This window comes from Girardinichthys multiradiatus, chromosome 5, assembly GCF_021462225.1.
Source record: "Girardinichthys multiradiatus isolate DD_20200921_A chromosome 5, DD_fGirMul_XY1, whole genome shotgun sequence".
Taxonomy (NCBI): domain Eukaryota; kingdom Metazoa; phylum Chordata; class Actinopteri; order Cyprinodontiformes; family Goodeidae; genus Girardinichthys; species Girardinichthys multiradiatus.
In genome coordinates this window covers 45586422-45602257 of record NC_061798.1, presented here as the reverse complement: position 1 = coordinate 45602257, position 15836 = coordinate 45586422, and the positions used below count along the sequence as shown (strand labels likewise).

The window sequence follows — 15836 nt, the reverse complement described above, 5'->3', positions numbered from 1 at the left end:
GAATAAACTCCACTACAACCAAATGTTCTCTACTTAATACAGAACATTATTGAACAATCATGAAGATCAAGGAACACACCAGACAGGTCCAGGATAAAGTTGTGGGGAAGCAGATTTACATTATAAAACAATATAGTACATTTCTAGCATCTCTTAAAGCACTGTTTAACCCATCATGTGAAAATAGAAAGGCTGTGGCAGAACCACAAACCTACGAAGACACAGCAATCCACCTGAAATGACAGGACAAGCAAGGAGAGCATTATTTAGAGAAGCAGCCAAGAGGCCTGGGGTAACTGCGGAGGAGCTAAAGAGATTCAACTCAGGTGGGAGAATCTGTTGAAAGAAAAACTAATGGGTGAGTCCCTGAAGCTTCGCACAGGCCATATAGAAGACACAACAAACATGCCGAAGAATGTTCCCAAGTCAGAAGACATCAAATGAAGACCAAACCTTTGGCATAAATACCAAACTCTGTGAGGCGGAAAGCAGTGAACAGCACCCTGAACACACCATTTATGTGGTGAAACATGGTGAAGGTAGCATCATTCTGTGGCAATGCTTTTCATCAGCAGGAACAGGGGAGCAGATCAGAGTTCATGGAAAGAGGCAGCAAAACAGCACAACCCTAAAAAACATATTTGAGCCTTGAAAAGACTTGACAGCAACCAATTGTTTTTAGACCAAATGATATTCTTGTGTTAAAATGGCTCAAAGTCCAGACCCAATTCAAGTTAAGAATCTCTGGTAAGATCTGAAAATTACTGTTCACTGACACTATCCATCCAGTCTGACTGAGCTTGTGCTAATGGCCAAACTTACAGTCTGAAGGTGTGCAGATGTAGTGGAGGCATATACAAAATGAACTGAGCACAAAGTGGTTCAAATGCACCAGACACATTTAGTTCGTAAAACAGTTTGAAAACTATATGAAACTTTGCTTTTACTGCAGTTATGTACTACTTTCTGTCCGCCGATCACATAAAATCCCAGTTTTATATCTTCGTATAACACTTACTTTTTTACTGCTCGTAAAATAAATAAAAAATGGTTAAAAAAATCAGGGGGTATAAATACTTTCTCATGGCACAGTAAGTAAAACCCATGTTCAAAAAACTGCATGCTCCTGTGTTTCAGTTTGACTTTAACTAGCGGTACTTTCTCCTAGATGAAAGAGTAAAAGATGATGTTAAAGACACATTTATCTGTTATGTTTAAAATGACGGCAGCAGTAAAGAAAAAACGCGGTTCAAATACGACTTCAGAGCTTGTGGGCGCACTTTGGCAGCATGTGGCGTCACTTTCTTTCGTGATAAGGTTGAATGAAATCAAATAAACAAGAGCAGAAAACCTTTCAGCCACAGAGTAGCAAAATGTCACTATTTACTTTGCATATACCCATGTTGCTCTCTGCAACATCATGTCTGTTTTCACAGTTCAGACCTTTGTTAACGGATTACTACGAATGAGATTAAAGTGTGACCTAACATAGTCTATAATAGCATGATAGTGGGTGCAAGGAGAGCTGCTCCTGCCAACACTGTTGCAAAGGTGTGTGCTGGAGCAGAACACCAAACACCTTATCAGTACACTTCCAATGTGAAAGCAGCCTTTTGGTGGAGCAAGGTGGGTGTTTTCAACACAAAATTTTAAATTATAAATGCTCAAATTTTATTCATACAAGTGAGAAGAAATGTAAGAATTACTTATAAATTACATATGCTGACATTTGCAAGCATGATTCTGCTAAAAACGTTTGAACTGTTTCATATCAAACATTTTTTTCTATCTTGTTAAAGTGGAATGCACTTACCACATATACCATAGGACTGAGATTCACAACGTTTTTTCTAAAATCATTCCTTTGTCCACCCACAGTGCCTGGCAAATGTTTCCATACTACTTGAACTTACTCTTAGCTGCACTTTACTGCAGACCTGCTGTTAAGCAGACGTTTGCCAGCTCATACGTACACTAGATTGCCAGAAATATTCACTGACCAATCCAAAGCATTTAATTCAGGTGTTCCAATCCCTTCCATGACCACGGGTGTGTTCAATCCCGCACCTAGGTAGGCATGCAGACTACTTCTACAAACATTTCTAAAAGAACGGCTCGATAACAGCAGCTCAGTGAATTCCAGCATGGTACCGTGACAGGATGCTTGACTCACCTACACAGAGTTCTGACCTCAACCTGATTGAACACTTTTGAGATGAATTAGAATCAAGGCTGTGAGTCAGACCTTCTCCTCCAACATCAGTGTCTGATTTCACAAATACTCTTCTGGAGGAATGGTCAAAATGACCATAAACACGCTCCTAACCCTCTTAGAAAGCCTTCCCAGACAAGCTAAAGATGTTATAAATGGAAAAGGTTGGCCAACAGTATATTGAACTCTATGGGATGTCAGTCAAGTTCACGTGTATGAAGGCAGACGAGCAAATTCTTTTGGCATACAAGTAACGGGGGCATTCATGCATGCTCACAGATGCCCATGTGGACACCAACAAAAATCTCACAATCATTTCTTTATCAGTAAAACTGTCCACTTATTTTATTAAAAAAAAAACAAACTAAGAGCCGCCTTGATCTTACATTCATTTGTCTAAAGATCAAATATATAAGCTGTTACAGGCTTCCTTCCCTATAACAACGAAATGACTTCTCTGAAGAGCATGCCGTACTGAACCAAAGCCGAGGTTCTGTATGTCCTCAGTGCTCCGCTTCTTTTAAAAGGCAGGCCCTGTAAACCCAAGTAAAATAAGACTTTATTTTCTAAATCACTTCATCCTTTCCATTGTTGCCACATGTTTGCTCAGCAGGGGTGAAAAGAGCAATAAAATATTGTACTGAAGTAAAAGTACTAGTAGTAATACGGTAACTAGGGTAAAATTAGTCAGGTATAAGTAGAAGTAACTATGGTAAAATCTTCTCAAGTCAAAGAAAAAAGTAACTAATTTAAAATGTACTTTGAGGAAATGTTAATAGTGTGGTGATGGGGGTCTCTGCTGTGTGCAATACATATGAGGAATATTGATCTTAAACTGTTTGCCTGAACTTAAAGACCAAAGCTTTACCAACTATGTTTTGTACCAACTTGTCCAGTAACAAAGCAACCATTTATCAATTTTCCCTGTACTATATTACCTGCCTGAGGTAAAGAACAAAAGATTGTCTGAATAGCACCTTCCACTGATTAAAAACTTGATAAAGGAAAGATCAGATACTGCTGCTGAAATGCAAACACATTTTAGAAATCTTAATGGGTGCTCAATGTTCAGCTGGATCTGTCTTTGTGCCTGAATCATGCTGGTTTCCGCTGTAACATGGGGGAGACCTTTGACCTGTCTAACATTGATTATACACTGTTCAGTAAGTATACCTCCTACAGCCACAGTTCAAAATGGCAAATAAAACAAGCTGCAGCATATTTTTATATATATTTAAACAGACAGTGCTTCTGCTGGGATGCAATTTTACAACATGCTGTAATGTTCAAAAACAAAAATGATGGACGGACGGACGGACGGATGGGAGGAAGGATGGATGGATGGATGGATGGAGAAACTGAGTGATATCCCCTCCACCTAAACACTAACCTGTTACAAACAAAGGTTGTTAGATATGAAGATGTTCAACCGGTTAAGATTTTTCCATCAAAACGTTTTATGGAAATCTTTCCAACCTTCTGATGCCCTGTCACAATTTTTAAGAAATGCATCACTCAGGATTTTTTAAGAGTCACCATGTTGTTTTTTACTTGCAGCGTTTTATTTGTTGCTTTTACAAAAATCTAAAAAATCCATTAAATCTGAGATAAATTATTTTACAAACATCTTTCCCTTATCATTCCCTTTTCGCGTTTTATTTATAGTTTTGCATAAAGTGAGAACAAAAAGAATGTGTCATGAGGCTTGCGGCCTACCTGTGCTGAGAAGAAGAAGCACCTTCATTGAGAGGAACTCATCATAGGTTAGCTGCAATCGAACAAACTCCTGGCTTACTTGCCTCATGCCCAGACACAAGTCATACATGGCCGACTGCCGCATGCGCTCCCTGTAAAAGGAAACACGGGAAATAAAACATTTCTCTGGATTACAAGATTTTTTTTTAACTTGGTTGCTTTGACCTACTGTTAGTACCCACTCATATCTTTATTTCCTCTTAATTCTTTTCTATACGCGTTGCAAATAACTGTTTTTCCTGTTGCATTTCAATCAAACTAGTGGAGTCCAGTAAAAGTGTATATCCACAAAGTATACAGGAGGATCCTGCTTGTCTGGACTGAGAGCAGAATGCCAAATCCCTCCAGATTGCACAGAGCTTTGTATAGTATCACAGCACAGATGCACCTCTTTTTCCAAAGCTGTGGCTACAGAAGACCTTATTACTATCCCTGGTCACCATAGAAACACTTTTAAAGAGGAAATGTGTGATTGTTAACAGCAGCACAATCATACTTTGTTAACAACTTACATTCATGTTTTCTAAGTTATGTATTAATATGCATCATGCAGAGTACCTAAGTGTGCATGTTTGTTATACAAATACTTCCCTCCTCTCCTTCTCTTCGCAGATAGTAAAATAATCTTGGTAACACAGAGTCAAAAGCAGGAAAGAAACAGTGGAGGGGATGAAGCACAAGCCAATGAGAAACACGCTGTGCAGATACCAAGGATTTTCTGGTGCTGCTATAAATCGCCACCACATCAGTGGAAAAGGGGCTACAGTCAAGCCATGTGCCATGACTTAAAAAAGGTTGGAATTTTACCCACAATACATTTCTGCAGTAAAGGTGGAGGAACTGATTCTGAAAACAGCTAGATGAAATATTGTAGCTGGACAAAAAAACAACTGATTGGAAACAAGTGCATCATGTTGATGTTAAGGCATTAAATGCTTTGGAGAAATTAATGTAACAAAAAGCCAATAAACTGGGGCAGAAAGGAGCTGCTTCCCTGCTGAGTGGAACAACTTTGTGGTAAAGTTTGTTAAAGTCACAAATTTTCCTCCCTACCTCCATTTTTTCTTTTCTCTTTCTTTTCCTAAAAATCCATTTTGCTGAATCACTGCCCAAAAATGAGCTGCTGGTTTTCAGGACTGAAAAAAATCAACAATCATAACCTTTTCTCTGTGTCTGTGAGTCTGCCCTCCTCTGTCTTCCTCTCTTAAGTCTTCAGCTCTCTCTGTTACTAAAGTAAAAAAGTTATTATGGAACACTAAAATATTAACTATATAACTATAATTGACTATTAGTATTAGTTAAATCTGCTGTAATAAAAATGAATAAATGTTTGTGCAGTTATGCCAAGAAGGTATGAGTAGTGTCCAAGCCCCTGAGTGGGTGTGTAGTGTATCTGTTTGACTGACAGCTGAACAGTAAAATAATGTAAATAATATTCAAGTTTAATGATTTGTTAAAGCAAAACAGAAATATGTTTACATTTTCATACTTTGAAGTGTTATAAATGCAGATTTGTATGAGACATGCTGCACTGCTGAACTCTGAACAACACTGAGTCATTTTAAGAGTTTTTGATTTAATTTCTATTGTTCTCATTTTCTGGACAAACCTGCAAAATTATAGCATTTTTACAAAATTTTGCACCCAAATAAAATTTCTTTGAACAGTCAAAGGTTTGAACAGCTGATACCAGAAATGTGAATGTGCTCATTCAAGTTGTTTGAGCTGATCAATAAGACCAGACCGGGTCTCCCATGGTTCGCTCATTTAAAGAAGAATCCCCGATGCTTGTCTGTAAAACTATACTGAAGCTGCCATATGACCACAGTTTTCTTTATGTTTTATATTATAAGGTTATCTCTTTCTTTCAAACACATATATGAACAGAATGAAAGTAAAAATAAAAATGTGTGAGAGAGTTTACTGGAAACCAGATAGATAACAGAACAGATAAAGCAGTTTAATGTGAAACGATCATCGGATTTTTTAGTACTTATGCTATATTAAATACAGATTTAACTCTAACAATTAAATGAATCATCTGTTTAAGGAATTGCCTTACAACCCAGAGCCAATAGGTTTTAAAGTTTCTTAAAGACAAATGGACATTGTTCTCCTACCAGCAGACTAAGTAAGCTTAGCCATTACAGAGTCACTTAGGCCCAATGTTTGATTAAATCTGTCTGTGACCTGAAAAACAGACCGCTGCTCATTAATAACGAAGCACCAATGTCGAAGAATTCATAAGAAAAAGGCAGTGAAATCCAGCTCAGCCAAACCGGAACCATGTGACTTCAATCCAGGCAGCCATCAGCATCCAGTCTACATGTCCTCTGCCATTTAAAAATGAATATTAAGCTTATTTGTAAATAGGACTTAGTGACCATAAAAAATCTCTTCAGGTCTGTCATCTATGCTCTGTGACAAATTTAATAATGCTATGATTAATTTCCAAACGTAAACTACCCTCCATTTACCACAATGTTCATAAACACTTTTTCTTGTTTCTATTCTCTCTGAAAATCCTTAAGAGTTTTTTTTTTTTAACTTTGGCCTCTCCCTTCCCTCGCAGCTGCTCATCTGCTGCTACAACTTTAGGTCCGGAGAGGAACCTTTGCGCCTGTCCTAAGTAAAAAAGGCAAAAATGTTGCTTGATGGAATTTTGCCATTGTATCACGGTTCAAGTATTTTTCATAGTATTATTTTCTAGTTTGAAATTTGAAAAAGATTCTACTTTGGAAAAATCTTGGAATTGATACAAATTTTCTCAAGTTAAGAAGTGATTTAAATTCTGTTTCAGAGTGTATCCTCTGTGAAAGAGTCATCAGTCATGACTGTAGAACCCCAAGCTGTATCCCTTAACGGATTTACCCTGAGCGTGTAAACATCAACATTTGCATTTATGAAATTAATTTAGTTTGTTACAATTACACTATTTCATAGGGATGGAGTGACTTGACACACGTAATAAAGTGCAACCACAGCAACAGAATTTCTTGCTAAAATTCACAGCTTTTTATTTTTACAGCTGCTATTCAATTTAGTTTTTTAAATATTACTCTATCGGATCTGCTTTTGCTTTTTTTATTTGGATTCTGGACTCTGGTATTGCAGGTAGCCGTTACATGGCTGCCCAGATTACTGAAACAGCTACACTCCTGCAGTTGGGGACAGATCCTCTCAGTGTCAATGGACGTAATTTATACGAAAAGGGTTTTAAATACTACAACGGAAACTGAACTGACAGACAGTAAAATAAAAGGTTCTGAGGAGTTAAATTCTGAGGGGGGCTTCAGGTTGCACAGTCAAAACGCAACTAAGAAAAACAATTTCAGGCATTAAAAATATAAAAACAATTAACTAACTCTGGTACCAGAATCAAAATAATGTCCTCGTTAAATAAGAAAAATGCAGCTTAGACCTGAAATAGAATTTGATTCAATGAATAAAGATATGGCAAGAAATTATGTCCTTACATGACAGGCTGCTAGTTACATAGTGCATACAATCCAATTTAAAACTGGTTCTTAACCTTTATATCTAAACACAACACTACTTTATCTAATGGGTTTAGGATTTCATTAATGCCAGCATTATTTGTAGGGTGATGCGTTTGAGTTAAGTGGCATAACCAAGAAAAAAACACTTATCTGAAAATGGTCAGGTACTGGACAGAAAATGAGTGAAAATGCTGGTACAAGCCAAATACAAACTTGCTTAGGAGAAACATTGCTTAGGACCACATTAAAACGTAGCTGGAAAGTTTGTTAAATCTTCTGACAGAATGCTACAAAGCTCTTAATGAAGAGCTTTGTGGTTCACTTGGCCACTTGATAATTAACACTTGTGGTCCACTTGGTAATTAACTGAATAACAAGGAACCAGAGGAGTTCTTGTGTGGAAACCAACTGCTGTAAAAGTTTACACAGTGATCTAAAGGCAAATAGTTTGTGATTGTGGTTCACAGCAATGTTTGATCTGCCACTTTTTTATTTATCTAGGACAAACTGAACCATTGACAATGACTTACACAAGCTATTAGAGCTTTTAAACATGACCCATTCTGATCCTCCATTTCAGCAGAACGCTGCCTACCAGGGTTACTATTCTGCACTTTGATCCATTCCATAACATTTAAATGATCACCAGCCTAACGCTGCAACTCCAACCAGATTAAAGGCTCGCTAACAGCAGCTTTTCTTTCCACTTGCCCTCCTCTTCACACAAATGAACACGCATTAGGGGGGCTGTTGTTGCAAAGCTTTGATCAGCTTCACCTGTAAATATTTAACCATCAACCAGAACAAATGTTTTTCTTTTTATCTTTTTTGGTGAAGTCATTTTGTTATTTCTGTTTTTATAGTACATTGCCATATCTGTGTCACTGCCAAAGAACTCATGTTGTTCTGAACAGTTTTCATCAGTCTTTAAGGGTTGCTTAGCATAGCGCTGGAGGAAACTGTTATTTAGATCTTGGCCACCGATAAAGTAAAGACTTGACCTTTTCTGCTGAAATGTACATCCATCACTTTTAAGTGCATTCACTGGCCACTTTATTAGGTACACCTGTCCAACTGCTCGTTAACACAAATTTCTAATCAGCCAATCACATGGCAGCAACTCAATGCATTTAGGAATGTAGACATGGTCAAGATGATCTGCTGCAGTTCAAACCGAGCATCAGAATAGGGAAGAAAGGTGATTTAAGTGACTTTGAAAGCGGCATGGTTGTTGGTGCCAGACAGGCTGGTCGGAGTATTTCAGAAACTGCTGATCTACTGGGACTTTCACGCACTATCATCTCTAGGGTTTACAAAGAATGGTCCGATAAAGAGAAAATATCCAGTGAGCGACAGTTCTGTGGGCGCAAATGCCTTGTTGATTCCAGAGGTCAGAGGAGAATAGCCAGACTGGTTCGAGCTGATAGAAAGGCAACAGTAACTCAAATAACCACTCGTTACAACCACGGCATACAGAAGAGCATCTCTGAACGCACAAGACGTCGAACCTTGAGGTGGATGGGCTACAGCAGCAGAACACCACACCGGGTGCCACTCTTGTCAGCTAAGAACAGGAAACTGAGGCTGCAATTCGCACAGGCTCACCAAAATTGGACAATAGAAGATTGGAAAAACGTTTGCCTGGTCTGATGAGTCTCGATTTGTGCTGCGACATTCGGATGGTAGGGTCAGAATTTGGCATCGACAACATGAAAGCATGGATCCATCCTGCCTTGTATCAATGGTTTAGGCTGGTGATGGTGGTGGTGTGGGGGATATTTTCTTGCACCCGATGGGCCCCTTAGTACCATCCCTTTATGACCACAGTGTACCCATCTTATGATGGTTACTTCCAGCAGGATAACGCGCCATGTCATAAAGCACGAATCATCTCAGACTGGTTTCTTGAACATGACAATGACTTCACTGTACTCAAATGGCCTCCACAGTCACCAGATCTCAATCCAATAGAGCACCTTTGGGACGTGATGGAAGGGGAGATTCGCATCATGGATGTGCAGCCGACAAATCTGCAGCATCTGTGTGATGCTATCATGTCAATATGGACCAAACTCTGTGAGGAATGTTTCCAGTACCTTGTTGAATCTATGCCACAAAGGATTAAGGAAGTTCTGAAGGCAAAAGGGGGTCTAATGCAGGACTAGAAAGGTGTACCTAATAAAGTGGCCGGTGAGTGTATATTTTTTAGGTTTCTGCATTCAAATATGATGAAAGAAGATGTACCCAAACATTAACACAGAGGTTTAAAGGAATCCCATAATATAAGTAAAAGGAATATAACCCGTCAATCTTAAAGTTATCTCAATTTATATGATTCAAGTCGCACTGAGGGGTTCATGATAGGGATGTGTGGCTCATATTAACTAAACTGGATTATTCAATCAAAATTCACTTTTGAATTGACTGAGAGTAGACAATCCTTTGTACTCTGTTTATTCATGATAGATGTCAATAGAGTAGCAATAAGCCTACCACCAGAGCATCTCATAAAGCAGATAAAGAGACCAAAATGGATGTGTGGCAATTTGCTAATTTTTGGACAAATGCTTGGACTCTGGTGTAAACAGATGCTTCTCATAAAAAAATGAAATTAGCATGCAATTTGCATCAAGGGAAACATTGCACAATTGGGCAATCAATGCCGGCTATTAACCAAGATAAATTTACAAGTATCAGTGCAGGATTTGTACCTGGGAGAATGGCATATGTGGGAACAGTGGTGGGCCGTTTACCCGCAGAAAGTTTTTCATTGGTTTAAAGACGTTTTGGTCAAAACTGTTTTTGCCTTGTCAGTCAACCCCTGTTCCAAGTTTCCTCCATTTGCAGATATTGACTCTCACTGGGGTTCGCTGGAGTCCCAAAGCTTTAGAAATGCCTTTAACCCCTTTTTTCCAGACTGATAGATGTCTACCATTTTATTTGTCATCTGTTAATTTATTTCACATCCTGTCCAGATTTCTTTCAATTTTGGGCATGATGTTTTGTTTTTGTGAGATCCTTTAGCCTACTTCATTTGGTCTGATTTTCTGAGTCTGCAGGTCAGGCAGTAATCAGGCCTGGTTGTGGCTGGAAAAATGGAGCTCAGCAATTCCTTTTGACATAAGGACAGGTCGCTTCAAATAGTTTTGCCCTTTGATAAACTAAATAAAACAAAACAAATCATTGGGGGAAAAATACTTTTTACAACACTGCATTTGATGTGATTGTTTAGCACTGTAATATGTAATGCACTAGAAAATCAATCTGTTGAAAAAAGAAATCAAAGGTTTTCCTAATTTATTGCATAGTACAAAATTGATTTACAGTATAAAAAGATAAGAATAGAAACATTTGGATCGGCTTGAAGGTCATCCTCATACAAGGTCAAAGGGGTCTCAGTGCTGCCAACTCTAATGGCCTTAATGTCTAATACCTCTTAATTAAGTTCATTGAGGACTCTAATGCTCAGTCGACAGTGGATTTCCTTGGCGAATTCCACATCCTACAGGGAATAATTTGGAGTTATTCCAGTATGAAAGAATCAAAGCTTCTGGACCTGAAAACTGTCTTTTTAAGAGATAAAACCAAATTACTGAGGAAATCCATATCAATTCTCCATGTAACTGCTGAGATTTATTTTATTATTATTATTGATTATTAAAAGCAAAATGAAAGTGCGGTCTTACTCGTTAAAGATGAGATCTGGTGCAAAGTAGAGCATCTGACCATTGGTGTGTTTGTAGGAGCGCCAACTGAGGCAGAAGGAGGACAGACACATCCAGGAGTACTGGATCAGGGTGATTTGGTCCTCAATGGGCAGGCCCCGGAAACCTAGCACACAAAAAGACCATAACGCACACATCATAGGGCAGCATTCTGTGTAAAGGAAGCGAATCAAACTTACAAATGAGTTAAGCACATTTTGAAAACCCAATTTAGCACACTGAGTTTGTATGTGTGTATTTATCTAAGTCACTGCATTACACACTGTTTTTCTTTGCTAAAGTCTGCATATTTGTACAAGCTTTTGCTTTGAAAAGATAACCAGTGACAAGTATTCATCCATTCTTTTTTTATGCAAATCCCACTAGGCCTCCAGTTATTGGCGCTTTGTGTATGAAGCTCCAAAAATAGTCAAACAGGAAAGTTGCCAAACTCTCAATCAAACTCTGGCAAGAGTCTCCTCCTCATGCAGACACATAGGCCAAGTGAGGACGTACATGGGACTTATAGTGGCTGAGGTAATATTTCCATCTACATATGTGACAATCTGCATTTATTTGTGGGGATTTGGGAAAAAAAGCATGGCAAATGGCTTAAAGGCTTTTAAAAGCCTTGATATACTTTTGAATTTAGCTTGTTGAAGTGTAGAAAGTGTAAACATTTAAAAAAAATGAGGTGGGTTTTTAATAACACAGCTCCAAAACCTGAACAGATCAGGTGCAGGAGAAAATCGCTCCACATATTGTTGGCAATCTGTGTGTGCTCTGTACTGCAACATCCAAATCTGAACTGAGGGCAGACCATGGTATATCTGAAAGTCGAAGGTACTCATTTTGACCCTTCTGTCTGGCTTCTATTTATACTTCCGGATATAGCAAGCAGACACCATTGGAGGTATCAAATATTTGCAATACAGCAAATTAAACATGCTCTAAGAGCTACCTGTGAGCACCTTTCCATATGTATACCACCGACTGGGATTTTAGAGGCTTGTTTATCTCTTTCCAAACATCATTCTTATTCTGGGTTGTGCTTTATCCATAAAATTGAATAAGATCTTCCACACAGACAAAGGTGATGTAAATGAGTTCTGTTTGGAAAGCTTAATCTTGATTCTATTTAACGGTGAAATAGGATTCATTTATAATCTCGTTGAGCCTTTGAAGAATATTTTCCTGACCTAATATTCAAAATTGAAATTCTGTACCCTGACAAAAACAGCAGTACTGCACTTTCAATGGATAACTAGTAAAGATGTCGGCATTTTATCTCATTTTACGGTGTGATAAAAGTATTCATACCATTTGAACTTTTATTCATTTTATCACAATATCACCACAAACCCCAACATAATTTAGAAAGACTTTATGTCATAGACCAACACAAAATAGTGCATATGTATGAATTTGATGGAAAATTATTCATGGTATGCATTTCTTTTACAAATAAAATGCTAAAAAGTGTACCATAATTTGTTTTCAGTCCCTTTAACACTGATACTCCTAAACAAAATTCTGTACAGCTTCCTGCCTTGTGAAGAAGGTGCTCTGCTCAGATGAGTCCAAATGTTTGGCCTACATGCAAAATTAACACTGCACATCACTTTGAACACACCAGTTCCATGGTGAAGCATGGTGGTGGCAGCAGAACGCTTTGGGGATGACTTTGTTCAAAATGGAAAGGGACACTGGTCATATTTGATAGGAAAATGGTTGCAGCTAAATACAGGGCAATACTGGAAAAAATGTGTTAGAGACTGCAGAAGCCTTGAGACTAGGGCAGAGGTTCATCTTCCAGGAGGACAAAGACCTTAAACAAACAGCCAGAGCTAGAAAGGAATATGTTTAGATCAAAGCATATTCATGTGTAACAAGCCTAAATTCAAATTCAAATCTGTGGCAAGTCTGGTAATTTGCTGATAACAAATGCTCTCCATGCATTCTGACTGAGCTTGAGCTGTTTTGCAAATAAAAAAAATGGGCAATATATTTCAGTCTCCATATTTAAAGCTGGTAAAGACATACCCTAAAAGACATGTAGCTATAAATGCAGCAAAAGGTGTTTCTACAAAGTATTGACTCAGGAGAGCTCAACACAAATGCCATTCTTCTTTGGTTATTTTTTTAATTACCTCTTTATTTTTTTATGTACCTCTGTTGTTTGATTTTCTGTATAATTGTAATGTTTTTCCTTATGTACAGCGCCTTGAGTGCCTTGTTGCTGAAAAGCGCTGTATGAATAAACTTGACTTGACTTGACTTGGTTTTTCTTTTTGAAAACACTTTAAAACCACGTGTCATTTTCCTTCCACCTCACAGTTATGTAATACTTTCATTTGGTCTATCAAGTGAAATTCCAAGAAAACACATTGAAATTTGGGAATTTAACATAACAAAATGTGAAGATGAGGCACTGAACCGATCTCAGAACTTCATTTGATGCATTTAAAGCATTCTAGAATTGCGCTGCTCAAGGTGGCAGCAGGTTGGAGTAGCTCTGTTTCTTTTCATTTTGATTAATTGAATTGAATTTGAATTGACAAAAAAAAAAAAAAAAAATTCACATCTTAATAGTAATGATAAAAATGTTCAATCCATGAGAAAATATTAACCAGGTTTCATAGCACATTTAAGTTATGACATGTTTACTCTCACGGGGAAATATTATTATAATACATTTACCAAATATATCTAACACATATTACATTACTAAATCTGTCTGCATCTGTTGAATACAATCTAAAAATGTCAAATTATGAGTTTCTATTTCTAAAAATATCAGCGGGCACTTTTTAAGTCTCTTTTCTAATCCCTGCACAAAAGCAACATTTAGACCTCTGCTGATCACTAACCTGGAAGTACTTTGGCCCACTTCACCATGCGTACCATCTGCTTTCCAGCCAGGCGGTTGAGACTGGACAGCAGGTGGTCAGTTGTGTCCGGCTGTGCATTGTCATAGCCAGAGTACACCTCCTCGGGCTCAATCAGCTCCAACACGCTGCAGATGGAGGGTGACAGAAAAGGTGTGACCACCCCAGGCCCGTGGGGCACCAGGGCATTGGCAGCGCTGGCATTCAGCTCCTTCTCCGAGGACAGGTAGCCGCCTCCAACACCACCTGTGGCAATCTGGCCATCTTTGGAGCTCTGCAGGTCCTCGTTAACTCCTTTCAGTTTTAACTTCTTAGACTTCCGTGCTGTGGGGAACAAAACAACCCTGTTAACAGATACATTTTTTTATGGCTGTATTTCTCAATCTGGGGTTTTAATTACAAAATGACAGCTATTTTATGGGCAGAGACATAATAAACCATCCATATTTTAATAAACAAGATATTATTTCGACTTTATTTAACTTTACTTAATACATACAGTATACATTCGACATCCAAAGAAATCTTCCCTGTTTCTTTCATGTTAAATTACAGATTACAAAAAACTTGTAACAAAAATATAAAACCTGTAAACGTTCAGGCTTATGTGATTTATACTACTTATTTAGTTAATGCTATGAATTAATTTTCTCATGCAGTGAAAATTAAAACAAGTGCAATTTGCGACATTGTTGTATAAAAAGAGAAGGAGGCGCAACGCTGTGCAGGAACACCAAACAGTTTGTAAAGTGAAGAACATCCACTGTGCATGTTTGCATGTTCATTCATGGTTTACTGAGTTATTCAGGATGTTCAGCTTTATTGAAGTTTTACACTTTCCATATTAACAGTCTGTTTAATTTCTCTATCACCATCCAAATTTGTAGATTTAATGTAGGGCTGCACCAACTGATCGGCCAGCTGATACGCAGAGGTAAACAGGTGAAGAGGACAGATTTCTCCTCACCCAGCAAGTATAGGACATTGTTAGAAACACTTTTAGATCCAGACATTTTAAACAATTGGAATCACAAATTTAAGGGAGGAGAACACAAGATAGCACATGTTGTTGATTACGTAGATTAAGCAGGGAGTTAACAGAATGACCATAAAGGCAACCACAGCATAAAGTTTATCAGGTAAAAAATGCGTTCTTTTACTAAGAAATAGCTGTAGCAGTCCTGTTTTTTCTCCCTGTCTGAACCAAATGAAGGAGAGACTGTTTGACTGCTGGTCCCATCTTAGTAGTTTCATTGCTGTTCGAACCAACTTGTCTGGTGTCCCAAACATTGCAACATCTCCTCTCAACAACGTTCGGCTGTATTCTCAGCTCGACAACTGAAAAGAAAACGTTGTGAAAATAACACCATATGCCCTTTAACGTATTATATGACAAAATGAATAAAATATTTTATTTATGGAAGCCAAAAAACAAGCTTGTCATTTCATGGTAATGACTCCAGTGTAGATACACTAGTAATTGACAAACTCTCTTGCAAGCTATATTACATTTCATCCAATAAGAAAAAAAAGATACTGTTTGCAGGCATTTCACCCACTGGAGTACATCTGGAGGACAGAGAACTTATTGGGGAAGCAACTGAGTTGAGTTGTAGTGCAGGTGTACAGAGTACAGCCTTTTTCAAACCAGGATTTAATATATTCTCTTCTAATGCCTCTAAATCTCTTTCTATGAATCCTTAAAAGTCATATTCTTCATTTGTCATACAATGTACCACTTTTGAACTAAAATGTTTTATACAAATAACTATTTTTG

General features: G+C 37.9%; 1 protein-coding gene across 5 annotated transcripts in view; it reads right to left on the bottom strand.

Annotated features, from left to right (window-relative positions):
* The window catches only part of nr3c2 (nuclear receptor subfamily 3, group C, member 2), a 135191-nt gene that overhangs the window by 27645 nt on the left and 91710 nt on the right, over window positions 1-15836 (bottom strand). For all 5 annotated transcript variants that reach the window (XM_047364521.1, XM_047364518.1, XM_047364519.1 and 2 more), the window contains exons 5-7: window positions 14042-14383; window positions 11154-11298; window positions 3929-4059 (exon numbers count right to left, since the gene is read on the bottom strand). In XM_047364521.1, coding sequence (XP_047220477.1) covers window positions 3929-4059; window positions 11154-11298; window positions 14042-14383 — 618 coding nt within the window. The remainder of the gene's footprint in view (window positions 1-3928; window positions 4060-11153; window positions 11299-14041; window positions 14384-15836) is intronic.